At 35.2% G+C, this 20,905-nt stretch overlaps 1 protein-coding gene across 7 annotated transcripts in view; it reads right to left on the minus strand.

Moving 5' to 3' along the window:
• Window positions 1-1,259: 1,259 nt before the first annotated feature.
• LOC125647948 (cysteine--tRNA ligase, cytoplasmic-like) overlaps window positions 1,260-20,905 on the minus strand; it is a 105,547-nt gene continuing 85,901 nt past the window's right edge. For all 7 annotated transcript variants that reach the window (XM_048874823.2, XM_048874821.2, XM_048874820.2 and 4 more), the window contains 13 exons: window positions 15,819-15,940; window positions 15,140-15,252; window positions 12,354-12,482; window positions 11,080-11,313; window positions 8,093-8,193; window positions 5,083-5,123; window positions 4,822-4,970; window positions 4,430-4,495; window positions 4,230-4,311; window positions 3,983-4,128; window positions 3,630-3,677; window positions 3,307-3,390; window positions 1,260-2,612 (listed from right to left, as the gene is read on the minus strand). In XM_048874823.2, the coding sequence (XP_048730780.1) occupies window positions 2,478-2,612; window positions 3,307-3,390; window positions 3,630-3,677; window positions 3,983-4,128; window positions 4,230-4,311; window positions 4,430-4,495; window positions 4,822-4,970; window positions 5,083-5,123; window positions 8,093-8,193; window positions 11,080-11,313; window positions 12,354-12,482; window positions 15,140-15,252; window positions 15,819-15,940 (1,450 nt within the window). In that variant the 3' untranslated portion in view covers window positions 1,260-2,477. The remainder of the gene's footprint in view (window positions 2,613-3,306; window positions 3,391-3,629; window positions 3,678-3,982; window positions 4,129-4,229; window positions 4,312-4,429; window positions 4,496-4,821; window positions 4,971-5,082; window positions 5,124-8,092; window positions 8,194-11,079; window positions 11,314-12,353; window positions 12,483-15,139; window positions 15,253-15,818; window positions 15,941-20,905) is intronic.

Genomic DNA, 20,905 nt, shown 5'->3' on the forward strand with positions numbered 1-20,905 from the left:
TATATTTTCATCCAACTTTAATTTCTGTCGGAATGCCTGGGTTAAAGTAGACGTACTATATTTATCAAGATTCATACATGCATTGTTCACAACTACAACACATTCATGAGGAAATGTCTATCATTACAATTTGTAAAGATGTCAAAGGCAAAAATATTGGAATGAAAATAGAAAGTAAATTTTTAGTAATACAACAGTGAAATGCAATAAATTAAAACTCTGATGAAACTTTACATACTAAATGTATATATGTGCAATACTCCCCAAAATCTAATACATTACTCCATGTTTTAACAACTTGTATTAGTTTCGGGCACATTCAAGATTTCAGGGGGAAAAAATCTTTGTTTACTCTTTTCTGTCACTTGGAGAATTTTCACTGGAGGCGTCACCAGCTGTAGGTGAAGTGCAGCAAATCAAGACCTATGCTTGGCGCTCAGAGCCGTAGCAGTGAGGGTCCATTATCAAGCCTGGTGTGACATGGGACCTTGGTTTTTAAAGTCTTATCCAGAAGACTCGCGTGACTCATTGTAACTGCTGACTGTTCTGTGAAGGAGAAGTCACATCTTTTTTTCTTTAGCTCGAACGCTGTACAGCCATGGCACGAGTGGGACTTGAACTCGAGACCTCCCGGTTATGAAGCAAACGCTCTACCACTTAGCCACCACAGACAGTAAAAATAGAGTCAATAATGCTTTGATAAAATCAGACCAATAAATGTCTCCATTTTGAGATGCTATACAGGATATATATATATATATATATAGAGAGAGAGAGAGAGAGAGAGAGAGAGAGAGAGAGAGAGTATCATTGAAAATCAGGCAAAAGTCAAGGACATATATGAACTTTGTATGACCATATATGATACCATACATGACCATTGTCACCTCTTTTAGGACAGTTGTTAGGCTTCATTACTGGTAGCCATACAATAAAAAAAAATTGCTTGAATCATACCAAAATCCTTCCTCCACAACTACACAGAAAAAAAAAAAATTTCTATCAATTTTTTGATTGGGTGTAACTTCTGTATCAATGTTTTACTCTTTTGAAGACCTGATCAGCACAGCTACATTCCCGACAGAGACCTGGTTTAATATAAGTACGATACGAAATATTCAAAGCAACTGTTACCCTGCATATTTTTCTAAATACTTTCGTTTTAGTGATTAAAGCACTACTTGCCTACTCAAACCAAGGCTTTATTTTCGAGTTTAATTCTAAAGAAACTTTCACCATGGTAAAGGTTTGAAAAATAATAAATTTTATGCATCTTTTTATTAATGTGTAAGCTATCAGATACAAAAATCACAACTGAATTGCTGTTTACTTTAATCACATGTCTCTAAATCAAGCTCAGGCCAGGCTTGGATTTCTCAAAAAGAACTTAAGTCGAAAGTTGGACTTAAGTCTGAGATTTTACTCAAATTTTGACTGCTGAAATAAAAGACTTAATAAGTTTGCGATTTTCTCTCTCGATCGAGAAATCCAAGCCAGCAGCTTGTTTAAAATGAAGAACTAAATCACAAAGCATGCTATCATGTCAAATCCCAGGTCAACACTCATTTACAAGATGGTAGATTTACACTTGGAAAATATAATTTAATTCATTACAGTGAAGTAACAAAAGACGGCTTTGGGCAAAATTCAAACCCGAGCAAAATCCCTTTTCAATATATTAAGGCGAAAATAACACAAGCCAAAGTGTGTCCTTTAGACAGCATCTTAAACTAAATTTTAACAAGAAAAGGATGTCATTCACATCAAGTGTTGTTGGGCCCTGTGAATTCACAAGTTATTCAAAGTTCTTTAGCCTAAAAATATTCAGAAAGTGAATTGTGATTTCAGATCTCAAGACATAAATGTATGAAATTACATGACATATAATGGAAGAATTCCCACTGAAAGACAATACAATTATTCCAAACACTACAGAATGAAGCTTAGCATAAATGATTAAGACCACACACCTTTTATCGTATGAATTAAATAATCAATCATAAATGCACTGTACTTCTGTATACAGATCTACCCAGTCATTCATTTTTTGGGGTGTGGCTTTGCAAATGCATCCTTCACCACTTGTATATTACGTCTACTTTTAACAATATTTTGAACTGAACAATATGTCATGCAAACTAAGACAGATCAAATTACAAAGACATAATGGCATTAAATTTACAAACAAAGGTAGTAATTGTAAGTTTTTACAATATCTTGACTCCGTCCCTGTTGTTAATTTTACAACATTTGTTGGTGCATGATCACAACATGAGAGTCATTTTTAACCATCCCATCCACTGCCGATAATCTTCTGTACCATATAGAGGTACACCAAATCGCACATGTTGTTTTCTAATTCCGGTATAAAATTCAGTCACTGGTGTTTATCATACAAGCCGCACATTTCATCAACGCTCTACTTTTAGAAGTATAAATAAATTAAAAGTCAACAACACTAGCGACGCGAGCCGTGATTAGGACCCACTATTAGTTTCTGCGTTCGCCATGTGCTTGTTGTACGTCTTTTCCTGTTTCTCGTACAGCTTGACCAGCTTCTTTATCTGACCTTTGGACAGCTCCTTTCCTTCTGTGTCGTGTGTAGGGATTCCCTGAAAATTTCAAACAGATACAATTTCATTTAAAGTCAATAAAAAACATCACTGGGTAAAGAACTTTTCTGAAAACTTTTCTAAAAGGTCATAGCACCTTTACTGTTTCCATGCCACATAAATTCGAGACTTTCACAATATACTATGTACCAACATCATGGAGTACATTTACACCAAGTTTGATAATCTTAGCCTTATTAATACTGCTTTTAGTCTTCATCATTATCCCTGAAAATATGACTTTTGACCTTGCGAAATGACAGCCATCTTCCTCTCCCCAAGGGGAACATGTGTACCATGTATGATTATCCTAGCCTTATTAATGATCTTTTTATCCTTACTACAAGGTGCTAATGGATGAACTGACAGACAGCAGACAGACAAACTGTACCCCTGCACCATACCATAATACAATTGATCTATAATGGTTGAATATGTGTCTCAAGTTCATTATACCAACTTTATTAGTATTGTTTCTATCTTTTTTGTGCCTATAAAATTATCCATATGTTTGACCTTGACCTTAAAAAACAATAGGCCAACAAACTTGATGATCCTAGCCATACAAGTACTTTATCTGGCCCACAAGGTACTGACAAACATACATAGACTGATGGATTGCACCATACCATAATTTGACCCTTCTATGACAGGAGTAAAGAAAAGAGTTCAACATTGTAATCTTGAGACAAACCTTGTCGTCAAACTGTGAGTATTTATCTGTTTCTTTTTTGAAGAGTTCCCAGGGTGGTATCTTCTCCTGAGCAAGCTTAGCTTCCTGTTAAGACAAAGAATTACAACGATAAAATCTTCATATGCTCTGATCAATATTTCCTTACATCACTGCACTACCGAAAGTACAATATACTGTTGATCTGTTTTCATGGTAAAACTTTGATTTTTTTCATAATTTTATGAGTGTAGAAATTTAGTTTATAATGTGATTCAAATTTCAATGTCAATTTGCAAAACTTCAAAAAGAAAATGATTCGCGAATCTACTGAACACGTAACTAACCATTTCTAGTTTCCTTTTCTCTTTTTCTAGTTGTTTCAGCTCCTCTTGCTGAAGAAAAATTAACAAATAATTACATCCCATATTAAACTACATATATTGAATCACTGCATCTCTGTACAGCTTTCATGCTTCTTCTTCTTGAGAAATTATTAACACAAGAAAACTATACCTAATCAGAAGAAAGCATGGCAAAATAAAATTACAATAAACGTGGAAACATGGAAACAATATTTAAGTTTTTTTGAAAAAAAAACCTTAAGTGTCATAATAAAGCCCAGCTAATTAACTACACACAGACCCTGCCATAACAATGAAGCCCCTGCTTATAATCACAGACAGTTGATATAAAATACCTTCAGTTTTTCCTCCCGTTCCTTCATCAAAGTTTCTCGGTCTACGAGTTTGATGGTGGGCGGCGAAGTTCCATCCTCTAAACGCACCCCTAGGTTTGGCAAAACATCATCCCTCAGCTTGTCACACAACTTCAGGATTTCTATGGCTGTGATAGTGAAGATAAATACATGAATATCGCATATGTATGTATGTACATATGTATTTGCAAAGGGAGATAACCCTTTCACAGGGTAAAAGCAATCTGACCTTTCTGTTCTCTGGATATTGTCCTCACATCCTCTCTGAACTGAGCGAAGGCTGTGAGGAAAGGCATCACTGTTTCTTCAACCTAAGAGAAAAAAAAAGTATTGTGCGATTTAAAATAATATACACATGCAAACCAGACTTCTGTTGTTAAAATGACCAGCACTGTCGTTGTCCTAATAGTACTAAATGTAGTTTCTTACATTGACATTTTGTGTGGTGGATTGTGGGAAACCAATTTCTTCATCTGTTTCAATAGCTCCAAACACCTACAATAAATAAAACGTTCAATCAAAATACAGTACAACAGTTCAGTGATGTAGCCTGTGATGTTCTATCTAACCTTGAACAGTTCAGTGATGTAGCCTGCGATGTTCTATCTAACCTTGAACAGTTCAGTGATGTAGCCTGCGATGTTCTATCTAACCTTGAACAGTTCAGTGATGTAGCCTGCGATGTTCTATCTAACCTTGAACAGTTCAGTGATGTAGCCTGCAATGTTCTACCTAACCTTGAACAGTTCAGTGATGTAGCCTGCGATGTTCTATCTAACCTTGAACAGTTCAGTGATGTAGCCTGCGATGTTCTAACTAACCTTGAACAGTTCAGTGATGTAGCCTGCAATGTTCTTGAGGATCATTCTATTGGGTGTCTTGTCGTTAGACCTGGAGTTGGCCATGTAGACGTTGGCTGTTCCAATCAACTCCCTCAGGTGTTCTAAGGCAGTCCTTGTGTTGACATTATCTGACACACAAAAATTTTTTAAAAACCACATTATACGCCAATTCTCTCAATCTTTAAGTGCAGAATATTACAGGTAAATTGGTAAATAAGAGTACATTGAACATAGACCTACCACACAGGGCTTCATGCACAGCATCTCTGGTTTCAAAGTACCTGAAATATTTGGGACATGGGTGCTAAATGATACATTGCTTTTGTAGTATATCTTCAGAACTTTATCAAATATAAACAAGAGGCCCATGGGCCACATCGCTCACCTGAGTCACCTTGGCCCATATCTGAAGACTTTCCATATATATTTGCATGTAAAACCTTGGTCCCTATTATGGCCCAAACTACCCTTTGCAAACTTGAATCTACACTATGTCAGAAAGCTTTCATGTAAATGTCAACTTCTTTGGCCCAATGGTTCTTTTAAAGCTTTTTTCTATATTTGTATGTAAAACTTTGACCCCCCCCCCCCCCCCCACTTGTGGCCCCATCCTACCCCCCGGGGACCATGATTTGAAAAAACTTGAATCTGCACTATGTCAGAAAGTTTTCTTGTAAATATCAGCTTTTCTGACTCAGTGGTTATTGAGAAAAAGATTTTAACTATATATTTGTATGTAAAACTTTGATCCCCCTTGTGGCCCCATCCTACCCCCGGAGCCCATGATTTGAAGAAACTTGAATCTGCACTATGTCAGAAAGTTTTCATGTAAAAATCAGCTTTTCTGGCTCAGTGGTTCTTGAGAAGAAGATTTTTCCTATATATTTGTATGTAAAACTTTGATCCCCTATTGTGGCCCCATCCAACCCCCGGAGCCCATGATTTGAACAAACTTGAATCTGCATTATGTCAGGAAGCTTTCATGTAAATCTCAGCTTTTCTGGCTTAGTGGTTCTTGAGAAGAAGATTTTTAAAGTTTTTCCCTATATATTTGTGTGTAAAACTTTGATCCCCCCCTTGGGGCCCCATCTTATCCCCGGGGGCCATGATTTGAACAAACTTGAATCTGCACTGTCAGAAAGTTTTCATGTGAAAATCAGCTTTTCTGGCTCAGTGGTTCTTGAGAAGAAGATTTTTAAAGTTTTTCCCTATATATTTGTGTGTAAAACTTTGATCCCCCCTTGGGGCCCCATCTTATCCCCGGGGGCCATGATTTGAACAAACTTGAATCTGCACTATGTCAGGAAGCTTTCATGTAAATCTCAGCTTTTCTGGCTTAGTGGTTCTTGAGAAGAAGATTTTTAAAGATTTTTCCTATATATTTGTATGTAAAACTTTGATCCCTTATTGTGGCCCCATCCAACCCCAGGGGCCCATGATTTGAACAAACTTGAATCTGCATTATGTCAAGAAGCTTTCATGTAAATCTCAGCTTTTCTGGCTTAGTGGTTCTTGAGAAGAAGATTTTTAAAGTTTTTCCCTATATATTTGTGTGTAAAACTTTGATCCCCCCCTTGGGGCCCCATCCTATCCCCGGGGGCCATGATTTGAACAAACTTGAATCTGCACTATGTCAGAAAGTTTTCATGTAAAAATCAGCTTTTCTGGCTCAGTGGTTCTTGAGAAGAAGATTTTTCTTATATATTTGTATGTAAAACTTTGATCCCCCCTTGTGGCCCCATCCTACCACCGGGGGGCCATGATTTGAACAAACTTGAATCTGCAATATGTCAGGAAGCTTTCAGGTAAATTTCAGCTCTTCTGGCCCAGTGGTTCTTGAGAAGATTTTTAAATGACCCCACCCTATTTTTGCATTTTTGTGATTATCTCCCCTTTGAAAGGGACATGGCCCTTCATTTGAACAAACTTGAAAGCCCTTCACCCAAGGATGCTTTTGGCCAAGTTAGGTTGAAATTGGCCCAGTGGTTCTGGAGAAGAAGTAGAAAATGTGAAAAGTTTACAGACAGACGGACAGACAGACAGACGGACAGACAGACAGACGGACAAAATGTGATCAGAATAGCTCACTTGAACCTTCGGTTCAGGTGAGCTAAAAAGGGAGTGCTAAGTACAGTGTAGACTGACATTATTGAAGAGGAGGGATACCTTTTATTAAGTTAGACTAACATTATTGAAGAGGAGGGTTACCTCTTATTAAGTTAGACTGACATTATTGAAGAGGAGGGCTGCCTCTTATTAATTTAGACTGACATTATTGAAGAGGAGGGCTGCCTCTTATTAAGTTAGACTGACATTATTGAAGAGGAGGGTTAACTCTTATTAAGTTAGACTGACATTATTGAAGAGGAGGGTTAACTCTTATTAAGTTAGACTGACATTATTGAAGAGGAGGGTTAACTCTTATTAAGTTAGACTGACATTATTGAAGAGGAGGGTTAACTCTCATTAAGTTAGACTAACATTATTGAAGAGGAGGGATACCTTTCATTAAGTTAGACTGACATTATTGAAGAGGAGGGCTGCCTCTTATTAAGTTAGACTGACATTATTGAAGAGGAGGGATACCTCTCATTAAGTTAGACTGACATTATTGAAGAGGAGGGATACCTCTCATTAAGTTAGACTGACATTATTGAAGAGGAGGGTTAACTCTCATTAAGTTAGACTGACATTATTGAAGAGGAGGGATACCTCTCATTAAGTTAGACTGACATTATTGAAGAGGAGGGATACCTTTCATTAAGTTAGACTGACATTATTGAAGAGGAGGGATACCTCTCATTAAGTTAGACTGACATTATTGAAGAGGAGGGATACCTCTCATTAAGTTAGACTGACATTATTGAAGAGGAGGGATACCTCTCATTAAGTTAGACTGACATTATTGAAGAGGAGGGTTACCTCTAATTAAGTTAGGCTGACATTATTGAAGAGGAGGGCTGCCTCTTATTAAGTTAGACTGACATTATTGAAGAGGAGGGATACCTCTCATTAAGTTAGATTGACATTATTGAAGAGGAGGGTTACCTCTTAATAAGTTAGACTGACATTATTGAAGAGGAGGGCTGCCTCTTATTAAGTTAGACTGACATTATTGAAGAGGAGGCTTAACTCTTATTAAGTTAGACTGACATTATTGAAGAGGAGGGCTGCCTCTTATTAAGTTAGACTGATATTATTGATGACAAGGGTTACTTCTCATTAAACCAGATTTGATGAGGAGGGTTACCTCTCATTAAGGTCCATTTCTTCCTTAGACCACTTCTCAAAGGAAGCTATTCCTGTACCGGGAGTGCTTCTCAACAAGTTCTTCACATTCAGGAAAAATTCCTATAAGATATACACAACAAAATATCCTTGAAATATAAAATTCTAAAACTGTTGGTAGACAAAAAACAGAGCATGGCCCACAGACAGCAAGGCTCTAAATCAGAGAACATGGCCCACAGACAGCAAGACTCTAAAACAGACAACATGGCCCACAGACAGCAAGACTCTTAAACAGACAACATGGCCCACAAAAACAGCAAGACTCTAAAACAGACAACATGGCCCGCAGACAGCAAGGCTCTAAAACAGAACATGGCCCGCAGACAGCAAGACTCTAAAACAGAGAACATGGTCCACAGACAGCAAGACTCTAAAACAGAGAACATGGTCCACAGACAGCAACACTCTAAAACAGAGAACATGGCCTACAGACAGCAAGACTCTAAAACAGAACATGGCCCACAGACAACAAGACTATAAAACAGACAACATGGCCCGCAGACAGCAAGACTCTAAAACAGAACATGGCCTACAGACAGCAAGACTCTAAAACAGAACATGGCCTACAGACAGCAAGACTCTAAAACAGAACATGGCCTACAGACAGCAAGACTCTAAAACAGAACATGGCCCACAGACAGCAAGACTCTAAAACAGAACATGGCCCACAGACAGCAAGACTCTAAAACAGACAACATGGTCCACAGACAGCAAGACTCTAAAACAGAGAACATGGCCTACAGACAGCAAGACTCTAAAACAGATAACATGGCCCACAGACAGCAAGACTATAAAACAGACAACATGGCCCGCAGACAGCAAGACTCTAAAACAGAACATGGCCTACAGACAGCAAGACTCTAAAACAGAACATGGCCTACAGACAGCAAGACTCTAAAACAGAACATGGCCTACAGACAGCAAGACTCTAAAACAGAACATGGCCCACAGACAGCAAGACTCTAAAACAGAACATGGCCCACAGACAGCAAGACTTTAAAACAGACAACATGGTCCACAGACAGCAACACTCTAAAACAGAGAACATGGCCTACAGACAGCAAGACTCTAAAACAGATAACATGGCCCACAGACAGTAAGACTCTAAAACAGAGAACATGGCCTGCAGACAGCAAGACTATAAAACAGACAACATGGCCCACAGACAGCAAGACTCTAAAACAGAGAACATGGTCCACAGACAGCAACACTCTAAAACAGAGAACATGGCCTACAGACAGCAAGACTCTAAAACAGATAACATGGCCCACAGACAGCAAGACTCTAAAACAGAGAACATGGCCTGCAGACAGCAAGACTATAAAACAGACAACATGGCCCACAGACAGCAAGACTCTAAAACAGAACATGGCCTACAGACAGCAAGACTCTAAAACAGAACATGGCCTACAGACAGCAAGACTCTAAAACAGAACATGGCCTACAGACAGCAAGACTCTAAAACAGAACATGGCCTACAGACAGCAAGACTCTAAAACAGAACATGGGCCACAGACAGCAAGACTCTAAAACAGAACATGGCCTACAGACAGCAAGACTCTAAAACAGAACATGGCCCACAGACAGCAAGACTCTAAAACAGAGAACATGGCCCACAGACAGCAAGACTCTAAAACAGACAACATGGCCCATAGACAGCAAGACTATAAAACAGACAACATGGCCCGCAGACAGCAAGACTCTAAAACAGAACATGGCCTACAGACAGCAAGACTCTAAAACAGAACATGGCCTACAGACAGCAAGACTCTAAAACAGAACATGGCCCACAGACAGCAAGACTCTAAAACAGAGAACATGGCCCACAGACAGCAAGACTCTAAAACAGAACATGGGTCACAGACAGCAAGACTCTAAAACAGAGAACATGGCCCACAGACAGCAAGACTCTAAAACAGAACATGGCCTACAGACAGCAAGACTCTAAAACAGAGAACATGGCCCACAGACAGCAAGACTCTAAAACAGACAACATGGCCCACAGACAGCAAGACTCTAAAACTTTAACAGAACATGGCTCACAGATAGCAAAACTCTAAAACAGAATATGGCCTACAAGCAGAAAGGCTCTAAATCAGAGAACATGGCCCGTGAACAGCAAGGCTCTAAATCAGAGAACATGGCCCGTGGGCAGCAAGGCTCTAAATCAGAGAACATGGCCCGTGGGTAGAAAGAGTCTAAAACAGAGAACATGGCCCATGGGCAGCAAGACTCTAAAACAGAGAACATGGCCCACAGACAGCAAGACTCTAAACAGAGAACATGGCCCACTGACAGCAAGACTCTAAAACAGAGAACATGGCCCACAGGCAACAAGGCTCTAAAACAGAACATGGCCCGCAGACAGCAAGACTCTAAAACAGAGAACATGGCCCACAGACAGCAAGACTAAAACAGAGAACATGGCCTGCAGGCAGCAAGAATCTAAAACTTTATCAGAACATGGCCCACAGATAGCAAAACTCTAAAACAGAACATGGCCTACAAGCAGTAAGGCTCTAAATTAGAGAACATGGCCCGTGAACAGCAAGGCTCTAAATTAGAGAACATGGCCCGTGGGCAGCAAGACTTTAAAACAGACAACATGGCCCGCAGACAGCAAGACTCTAAAACAGACAGCAAGGCTCTAAAACAGACGACATGGCCCACAGACAGCAAGACTCTAAAACAGAGCATGGCCCGCAGACAGCAAGACTCTAAAACAGAACATGGCCCACAGATAGCAATGCTCCCTTGACTACCCTTGCTCTGAGATATTATTCTAAATAAACTGTGAACATCTACCATGGACCCATAAAGGACTGAATGCATTTTAATTTACAGAGCATGAAAATGTTTGCACATTTTTAAACATTTGACATACAGGACAGTAAAACTGATGTTCTTTTAAAACATCTGCCCCAGCGTCTGACGGGGAGTACCTACATTGACCATTTTTTCGTATCTGATGGCAACCTCCATGCTGTTCTCCCCGTAGTCTAGCGTGTCCTTCCACTGGTGAAGCAGGAAGAGGAGACGCAACTGTCGAGGCGTGTGCTTCTTCAGGGCATCCTTGATGGTGATGAAGTTTTTCAGAGACTTGGACATCTTGCAGCCTTCAATGGTCAGATGACCAGCATGGAGGAAGTATCTCACCCAGTGATCATTGTTGAAGTGAGCCTAATAATATAATCCAAATTAAACATTCGGTCCAAACAGATTACCTTGAGAATTTTTTCAATTTCTGACAATTTTAAAAAAATTTCATATTGCTTAAATACATTAATGGATAAAGTTGTCCTTTCCCTGGAGAGTATGATCTGTTAATGATTCTAGCATGATTAGAAAAATCTAACTTTTGACATATTTTAGTATTGCATTTTTCAGAAAATTGGCCGCTCCTTGAATCAGGCTGCAGTGCTCATTTCTAGCAAATTCTAAAAAGAAACCTTAGATTGGCTGCATGTGGAAAAAATGCAGCAGCTATTCCTGATGATAAACATTGATCATAGCCCCGTACCGAGTGTACATTTCATTCATAGCCCAGTACTGAGTGTACATTTCATTCATAGCCCCTTACTGAGTGTACATTTCATTCATAGCCCCTTACTGAGTGTACATTTTGATCATAGTCTCATACTGAGTGTACATTTTGATCATAGTCTCATACTGAGTGTATATTTCATTCATAGCCCCGTACTGAGTGTACATTTCATTTATAGCCTCATACTGAGTGTACATTTCAATTATAGCCCCACACAGAGTGTACATTTCGATCATAGCCCCGTACTGAGTACATTTCATTCATAGCCCTGTACTGAGTGTACATTTCATTCATAGCCCCGTACTGAGTGTACATTTCAATTATAGCCCCACACAGAGTGTACATTTCGATCATAGCCCCGTACTGAGTGTACATTTCATTCATAGCCCTGTACTGAGTGTACATTTCATTCATAGCCCCATACTTAGTGTGTATTTCGATCATAGCCCAGCAATGAGTGTGCATTTCCGAGAAACGCTATCATTTGTATTTGTAATTACAAAATAATACTAAATTAGTAACAATCAAGTTTATATTTCATAAATTTAAAAACTGGTTCATCATTTCATTTCACAAATCAATAATGCAGTCCTTCCAGAAAAAAGTAGCCACATCATCAGAAAAAAATGGTATCTCTAAGCAAGCTCGAGGGCCTCCTTTCTGAGTATGAATTTACCTCTGCTTGAGCGAGTTCATTATCGTGATGTGGAAATCTGAGATCAAAGCCTCCAGTGTGGATATCTAGAGATTCTCCTTGGATACTGCTGGCCATCGCAGAGCATTCAATATGCCAACCTGGACGACCCTACAATACAAAGAATACTGTCCAGTCAAATTATAATTCACTATAGACTGGACAACCCTACAATACAAAAAATACAGTCCAGTCAATTCACTACAGACTGGACGACCCTACAATACAAAGAATACAGTCCAGTCAAATTATAATTCACTATACCGTATATACTCGCCTTTTAAGTCGGATTTTTGGAGTTAAATTTTGGTCCAAAAGTCTATGTCTAACTTATAGGAGTGTCCTAACAATATTAGTATTTTTCTGGATGGCATAATGTATAGCCTAGTATTTTTTAAACAACAAAAACATGGACGAAATAAACAAAATAGTAACTGTTTAATTTGCTGAGAATAAAAAGTGATATATCGATGTCATATCCCAAAACATTATTGGAACATAGATAAATACATAAGAGTATTGATATGAAATTGATTTGTTGGGAAAAATATCAAATATCGGTGCATTTCTCAAAATGTTATTTGAAACACAGGTAAAAACATTAGAGCATTGATTCGAAATTGTCAACCGATTCTTGAAAAAAGTTAGACCAACTTATAAATGGGTCAATGGTGATTTCTTCCAAAATAACCTAAAAACTATACAATCGACTTCTAGGTTAACTGACTTAAAGGCGAGTATATACGATAGGCTAAAAGTAATTGCAACAGAATATCTTTTGTGATCAATAGACTTCACTATACACAAAATACATGTAGTAAAAAAGAAAAAAGCCAATATTCAGCAATATCAACTTTTCTATGGAATTTACTTTTGTCAAGGGAAGCAACTCTTGTCAATTATTCTAAAATCTGCCTATATATTATATAAAAAAATCACCATCAAATGAAAACGAGAATGATTTCATTGGATAAAATCATACAGTTATACATAAACACGCTTAATCTTTGTAATCATTTTAAAAAAATGTCCACTAATGTTGACCAATTAGGGAAAAATAATATATCATATTGCCTGACTTTTCTTGAAAAATATAAATATAAGCAATATGAATAGAATCCTTCATTGGTACGAGTTTGGGATAGGGAAATTCCACAGAGGGGACAAGATTCGCAGTCTTGGACTTGACTTTAACGTAGTTCCACCCTCTTGTGACATCATAAGATTTCGCAGTCAATGATTTAGTAAGATTTAACCATGACAGGAACATCAATTTCGTTGGAGTCTTTTTCAATAGTTATTGTAAAAAATTCTTATCAACCATAAAATATTTCACAAGTCTACGTTATATATGAATGATCAATTAAATGTTTCAAAATATTAAATCCAAGGGCAATAACTTTGTTTTCATCAAATTATTTGATAGACCTCCTTTATATTTCCAAACATTTTGTGTATTTCTTTTTTTTTTTTTTTTAAAAGTTTCATAAAATTGTTATGAATACTATTATATCATTTCAACCAGTTTTTGTGAAATTTTGATAATGCTGCTGAAGGAAAATTGCAATTTTCTGACGTTGATACTGTGTGCTAATTGATAATTTTTTTTATTAATACCGCAACATATTTATCTTATCATTTTTATTTGTTACCAAGATATATTATTTGAAGAATCAACAATCAAATATAAGATTGAACCTATATATAATTCTAGAGGAATTACTTTAAAATTAACAAATCCTCTTTTGAACTTCAATGCAAAAACTAATTAGAAAGGCAAAAAGAGCATATCCGAAAATGGTTTACACTATAAGTGTAAACTTAAAAAACCCAAGGTTGTCCTCGAGATAAATACTCTTCACCTTATAAAGTAAATTATAGAAAATATATGACATCACAATCAATGACATCACAGAAGAGTAAAACAGAAAAATCTCACATGGGTAAAGTCGATCTCACACTAGTGATGATGTAAGAAATGTATTCGACTACCTAGCTCAGTAGCTTCATGTGTTGACTGGTGATCGGTGGTTTGTACGTTTGAGTTTAACCAGGGATTCAATTATTTTAAAATTACTTTTTACTCAAACCACATTTTTTAAAAACTAAATATGATAAATTTGAAACTTTTGAATTCCAAAATATTATTGTACATATTCTCTACTTTCTATTCATATCAGATTTCCCTACTGTCAGAAAAGTTTGGAGACTTTAATTCCAAAAACATGATAAAATTTCCCTTTATCCACAATTTTTTTCAATTTTTATGTTAGAAAATCTAACATTCAGAGTAAACAGTTTCAATTAAATTCAAGATACTATCATATAATTTCTTTTGCAATTAGTTTTAGTTTATAAGCAAATTTTTGACAAATTGACTGCACTATAATAAATTGTTCAAATAATTTAATCTCATCCTTTTTTCTTTGCCTACCAATATTCGACATCTACATGTGAACTGCAACAAGTTTCACTACAGGGTATGATGAAATAACAAGTTGAATAGCAACTTTCAATGTCAACATGATGTTTGAAATTAAGGACATCAGAACATTTTTTCCAACAAAAGGTAAAATGTACTGTATTCTGTATGAGATACAGTGAAACAAGCTAATAGAGAAATGCTAGGGTCAACATAATTCATTACATCCAGTAATTTACAATATGCTATCTAACTTCAGAGAATGGAATTCACTTTGCTGTAAGCATGAATTCCTTATAAGTGTGTTCCTTGTAACCGTGTTTTACTGTAGATCCACTTCCAGTACCTTTCCCCAGGGCGAGTCCCACGAGGGTTCACCAGGCTTCGAGGCCTTCCACAGGGCAAAATCTGTCGAGTTCTTCTTCTCTTCCTGCCTCTCTGCTGACACACTCAATTCACCTAAACAGAAAAAAGGGCAGATAATCATCTAAACAGAAAAAAAGGGCAAATAATCACCTAAACAGAAAAAGGACATGCACCCTTAACAGCAAATAGACAAAAGAAAGGTGTTACAAATCACATGTGTCTACCAGGGTGGTAGCTTAATCTTGAGAATTTGCTCAAAAGTCTAAAGTAGAAAGAATTCTGATTTGCTTCAGTATAAAACAATTGTTTTACAGATTATGTAAGACTGAGAGGAAAGGCTTATTCATTTCAATGTTGTGTACAGTGTTACTGCAGATAAAATACTGTATAAGCTGAATTTTTAGTGTAGATTTAATGTTGGCATTATTAGCGAGAGTGATCAGATCGCTAAAATTGAATACCGCTAACAATTTATTTCCTATTGGAGGTAATAGTTATCTTTCCTGGAATGATGAAGTCACTGAAATTAGCTCTCGCTAAATACATATCCACTTTTTCAGGAAAATTTTTAAAAATTTGTATCTCACTAAAAATTCCACTTATACGGTAAACTGTTAGTATGGTGAAATCAACTCTGAAACACCATGTCCAAAACTAACCCTCTCCCTCATTGAGGGCTGCTTTGTCACCATAAGCCTCAGGGACAATCTTGGCGTAAGTGTGACCCTCCGTGTTGTCAAAGGCAGCAGTGTTGAAATAAACTGACCCATTGGACTCGTATCTGTGGACAGAAAAAGGCAGCTGATTATTATAGATCTAAACCTGTAGCAATGTCAGGAATAGTTATACTATAGTAATGTCAGGAATAGTTATATTATAGTAATGTCAGGAATAGTTATACTATAGATCTAAACCTGTAGCAATGTCAGGAATAGTTATATTAATGTCAGGAATAGTTATACTATAGTAATGTCAGGAATAGTTACACTATAGTAATGTCAGGAATAGTTATACTATAGAAATGTCAGGAATAGTTATACTATAGTAATGTCAGGAATAGTTACACTATAGTAATGTCAGGAATAGTTATACTGTAGTAATGTCAGGAATAGTTATATTATAGTAATGTCAGGAATAGTTATACTATAGTAATGTCAGGAATAGATACACTATAGATCTAAACCTGTAGCAATGTCAGGAATAGTTATATTATAGTAATGTCAGGAATAGTTATATTATAGTAATGTCAGGAATAGTTATACTATAGTAATGTCAGGAATAGTTATACTGTAGTAATGTCAGGAATAGTTATACTGTAGCAATGTCAGGAATAGTTATACTGTAGTAATGTCAGGAATAGTTATATTATAGTAATGTCAGGAATAGTTACACTATAGTAATGTCAGGAATAGTTATATTATAGTAATGTCAGGAATAGTTATACTATAGTAATGTCAGGAATAGTTATACTGTAGTAATGTCAGGAATAGTTATACTATAGTAATATCAGGAATAGTTATACTGTAGTAATGTCAGGAATAGTTACACTATAGTAATGTCAGGAATAGTTAAACTATAGTAATGTCAGGAATAGTTATACGATAGTAATGTCAGGAATAGTTATATTATAGTAATGTCAGGAATAGTTATACTATAGTAATGTCAGGAATAGTTATACTATAGTAATGTCAGGAATAGTTATACTATAGTAATGTCAGGAATAGTTATACTGTAGTAATGTCAGGAATAGTTATACTATAGTAATGTCAGGAATAGTTATATTATAGTAATGTCAGGAATAGTTATACTATAGTAATGTCAGGAATAGTTACACTATAGTAATGTCAGGAATAGTTATACTATAGTAATGTCAGGAATAGTTATACTGTAGCAATGTCAGGAATAGTTACACTATAGTAATGTCAGGAATAGTTATATTATAGTAATGTCAGGAATAGTTATACTATAGTAATGTCAGGAATAGTTATACTGTAGCAATGTCAGGAATAGTTACACTATAGTAATGTCAGGAATAGTTATATTATAGTAATGTCAGGAATAGTTATACTATAGTAATGTCAGGAATAGTTATACTATAGTAATGTCAGGAATAGTTATATTATAGTAATGTCAGGAATAGTTATACTGTAGTAATGTCAGGAATAGTTACACTATAGTAATGTCAGGAATAGTTAAACTATAGTAATGTCAGGAATAGTTATACTATAGTAATGTCAGGAATAGTTATATTATAGTAATGTCAGGAATAGTTATACTATAGTAATGTCAGGAATAGTTATACTATAGTAATGTCAGGAATAGTTATACTATAGTAATGTCAGGAATAGTTATACTGTAGTAATGTCAGGAATAGTTACACTATAGTAATGTCAGGAATAGTTAAACTATAGTAATGTCAGGAATAGTTACACTATAGTAATGTCAGGAATAGTTACACTATAGTAATGTCAGGAATAGTTATACTATAGTAATGTCAGGAATAGTTATACTGTAGTAATGTCAGGAATAGTTATACTGTAGTAATGTCAGGAATAGTTATACTATAGTAATGTCAGGAATAGTTACACTATAGTAATGTCAGGAATAGTTATACTATAGTAATGTCAGGAATAGTTATATTATAGTAATGTCAGGAATAGTTATACTATAGTAATGTCAGGAATAGTTATACTGTAGTAATGTCAGGAATAGTTACACTATAGTAATGTCAGGAATAGTTACACTATAGTAATGTCAGGAATAGTTATAATATAGTAATGTCAGGAATAGTTATACTATAGTAATGTCAGGAATAGTTATACTATAGTAATGTCAGGAATAGATACACTATAGATCTAAACCTGTAGCAATGTCAGGAATAGTTATACTATAGTAATGTCAGGAATAGTTATATTATAGTAATGTCAGGAATAGTTATATTATAGTAATGTCAGGAATGGTTATACTGTAGTAATGTCAGGAATAGTTATATTATAGTAATGTCAGGAATAGTTACACTATAGTAATGTCAGGAATAGTTATACTATAGTAATGTCAGGAATAGTTATACTATAGTAATGTCAGGAATAGTTATACTATAGTAATGTCAGGAATAGTTATACTGTAGTAATGTCAGGAATAGTTATATTATAGTAATGTCAGGAATAGTTATACTATAGTAATGTCAGGAATAGTTATACTATAGTAATGTCAGGAATAGTTATACTGTAGTAATGTCAGGAATAGTTACACTATAGTAATGTCAGGAATAGTTATACTATAGTAATGTCAGGAATAGTTATACTATAGTAATGTCAGGAATAGTTATACTATAGTAATGTCAGGAATAGTTATACTGTAGTAATGTCAGGAATAGTTATATTATAGTAATGTCAGGAATAGTTATATTATAGTAATGTCAGGAATAGTTATACTGTAGTAATGTCAGGAATAGTTATACTATAGTAATGTCAGGAATAGTTACACTATAGTAATGTCAGGAATAGTTATATTATAGTAATGTCAGGAATAGTTATATTATAGTAATGTCAGGAATAGTTACACTATAGTAATGTCAGGAATAGTTATATTATAGTAATGTCAGGAATAGTTATACTGTAGTAATGTCAGGAATAGTTATACTGTAGTAATGTCAGGAATAGTTATACTATAGTAATGTCAGGAATAGTTATACTATAGTAATGTCAGGAATAGTTATACTATAGTAATGTCAGGAATAGTTATACTATAGTAATGTCAGGAATAGTTACACTATAGTAATGTCAGGAATAGTTACACTATAGTAATGTCAGGAATAGTTATACTATAGTAATGTCAGGAATAGTTATACTATAGTAATGTCAGGAATAGTTATACTATAGTAATGTCAGGAATAGTTATACTATAGTAATGTCAGGAATAGTTATACTATAGTAATGTCAGGAATAGTTACACTATAGTAATGTCAGGAATAGTTATACTATAGTAATGTCAGGAATAGTTATACTATAGTAATGTCAGGAATAGTTACACTATAGTAATGTCAGGAATAGTTATACTATAGTAATGTCAGGAATAGATACACTATAGATCTAAACCTGTAGCAATGTCAGGAATAGTTATACTATAGTAATGTCAGGAATAGTTATATTATAGCAATGTCAGGAATAGTTATACTATAGTAATGTCAGGAATAGTTATACTATAGTAATGTCAGGAATAGTTATACTATAGTAATGTCAGGAATAGTTATACTATAGTAATGTCAGGAATAGTTATACTATAGTAATGTCAGGAATAGTTATACTATAGTAATGTCAGGAATAGTTATACTGTAGTAATGTCAGGAATAGTTATACTATAGTAATGTCAGGAATAGTTATACTATAGTAATGTCAGGAATAGTTATACTGTAGTAATGTCAGGAATAGTTACACTATAGTAATGTCAGGAATAGTTATACTATAGTAATGTCAGGAATAGTTACACTATAGTAATGTCAGGAATAGTTATACTATAGTAATGTCAGGAATAGTTATACTATAGTAATGTCAGGAATAGTTATACTATAGTAATGTCAGGAATAGTTATACTATAGTAATGTCAGGAATAGATACACTATAGATCTAAACCTGTAGCAATGTCAGGAATAGTTATACTATAGTAATGTCAGGAATAGTTATATTATAGCAATGTCAGGAATAGTTATACTATAGTAATGTCAGGAATAGTTATACTATAGTAATGTCAGGAATAGTTATACTATAGTAATGTCAGGAATAGTTATACTATAGTAATGTCAGGAATAGTTATACTATAGTAATGTCAGGAATAGTTATACTATAGTAATGTCAGGAATAGTTATACTGTAGTAATGTCAGGAATAGTTATACTATAGTAATGTCAGGAATAGTTATACTATAGTAATGTCAGGAATAGTTATATTATAGTAATGTCAGGAATAGTTACACTATAGTAATGTCAGGAATAGTTATACTATAGATCTAAACCTGTAGTAATGCCAGGAATAGTTATACTATAGTAATGTCAGGAATAGTTATATTATAGTAATGTCAGGAATAGTTACACTATAGTAATGTCAGGAATAGTTATACTATAGATCTAAACCTGTAGTAATGTCAGGAATAGTTATATTATAGTAATGTCAGGAATAGTTACACTATAGTAATGTCAGGAATAGTTATACTATAGATCTAAACCTGTAGTAATGCCAGGAATAGTTATACTATAGTAATGTCAGGAATAGTTATATTATAGTAATGTCAGGAATAGTTACACTATAGTAATGTCAGGAATAGTTATACTATAGATCTAAACCTGTAGTAATGTCAGGAATAGTTATATTATAGTAATGTCAGGAATAGTTATACTATAGTAATGTCAGGAATAGTTATACTATAGTAATGTCAGGAATAGTTATACTATAGATCTAAACCTGTAGTAATGTCAGGAATAGTTATACTGTAGTAATGTCAGGAATAGTTATACTGTAGTAATGTCAGGAATAGTTATACTGTAGTAATGTCAGGAATAGTTATACTATAGTAATGTCAGGAATAGTTATACTATAGTAATGTCAGGAATAGTTATACTGTAGTAATGTCAGGAATAGTTATACTATAGTAATGTCAGGAATAGTTACACTATAGTAATGTCAGGAATAGTTATACTGTAGTAATGTCAGGAATAGTTATATTATAGTAATGTCAGGAATAGTTATACTATA

This window comes from Ostrea edulis, chromosome 6, assembly GCF_947568905.1.
Source record: "Ostrea edulis chromosome 6, xbOstEdul1.1, whole genome shotgun sequence".
NCBI classification, from domain to species: domain Eukaryota; kingdom Metazoa; phylum Mollusca; class Bivalvia; order Ostreida; family Ostreidae; genus Ostrea; species Ostrea edulis.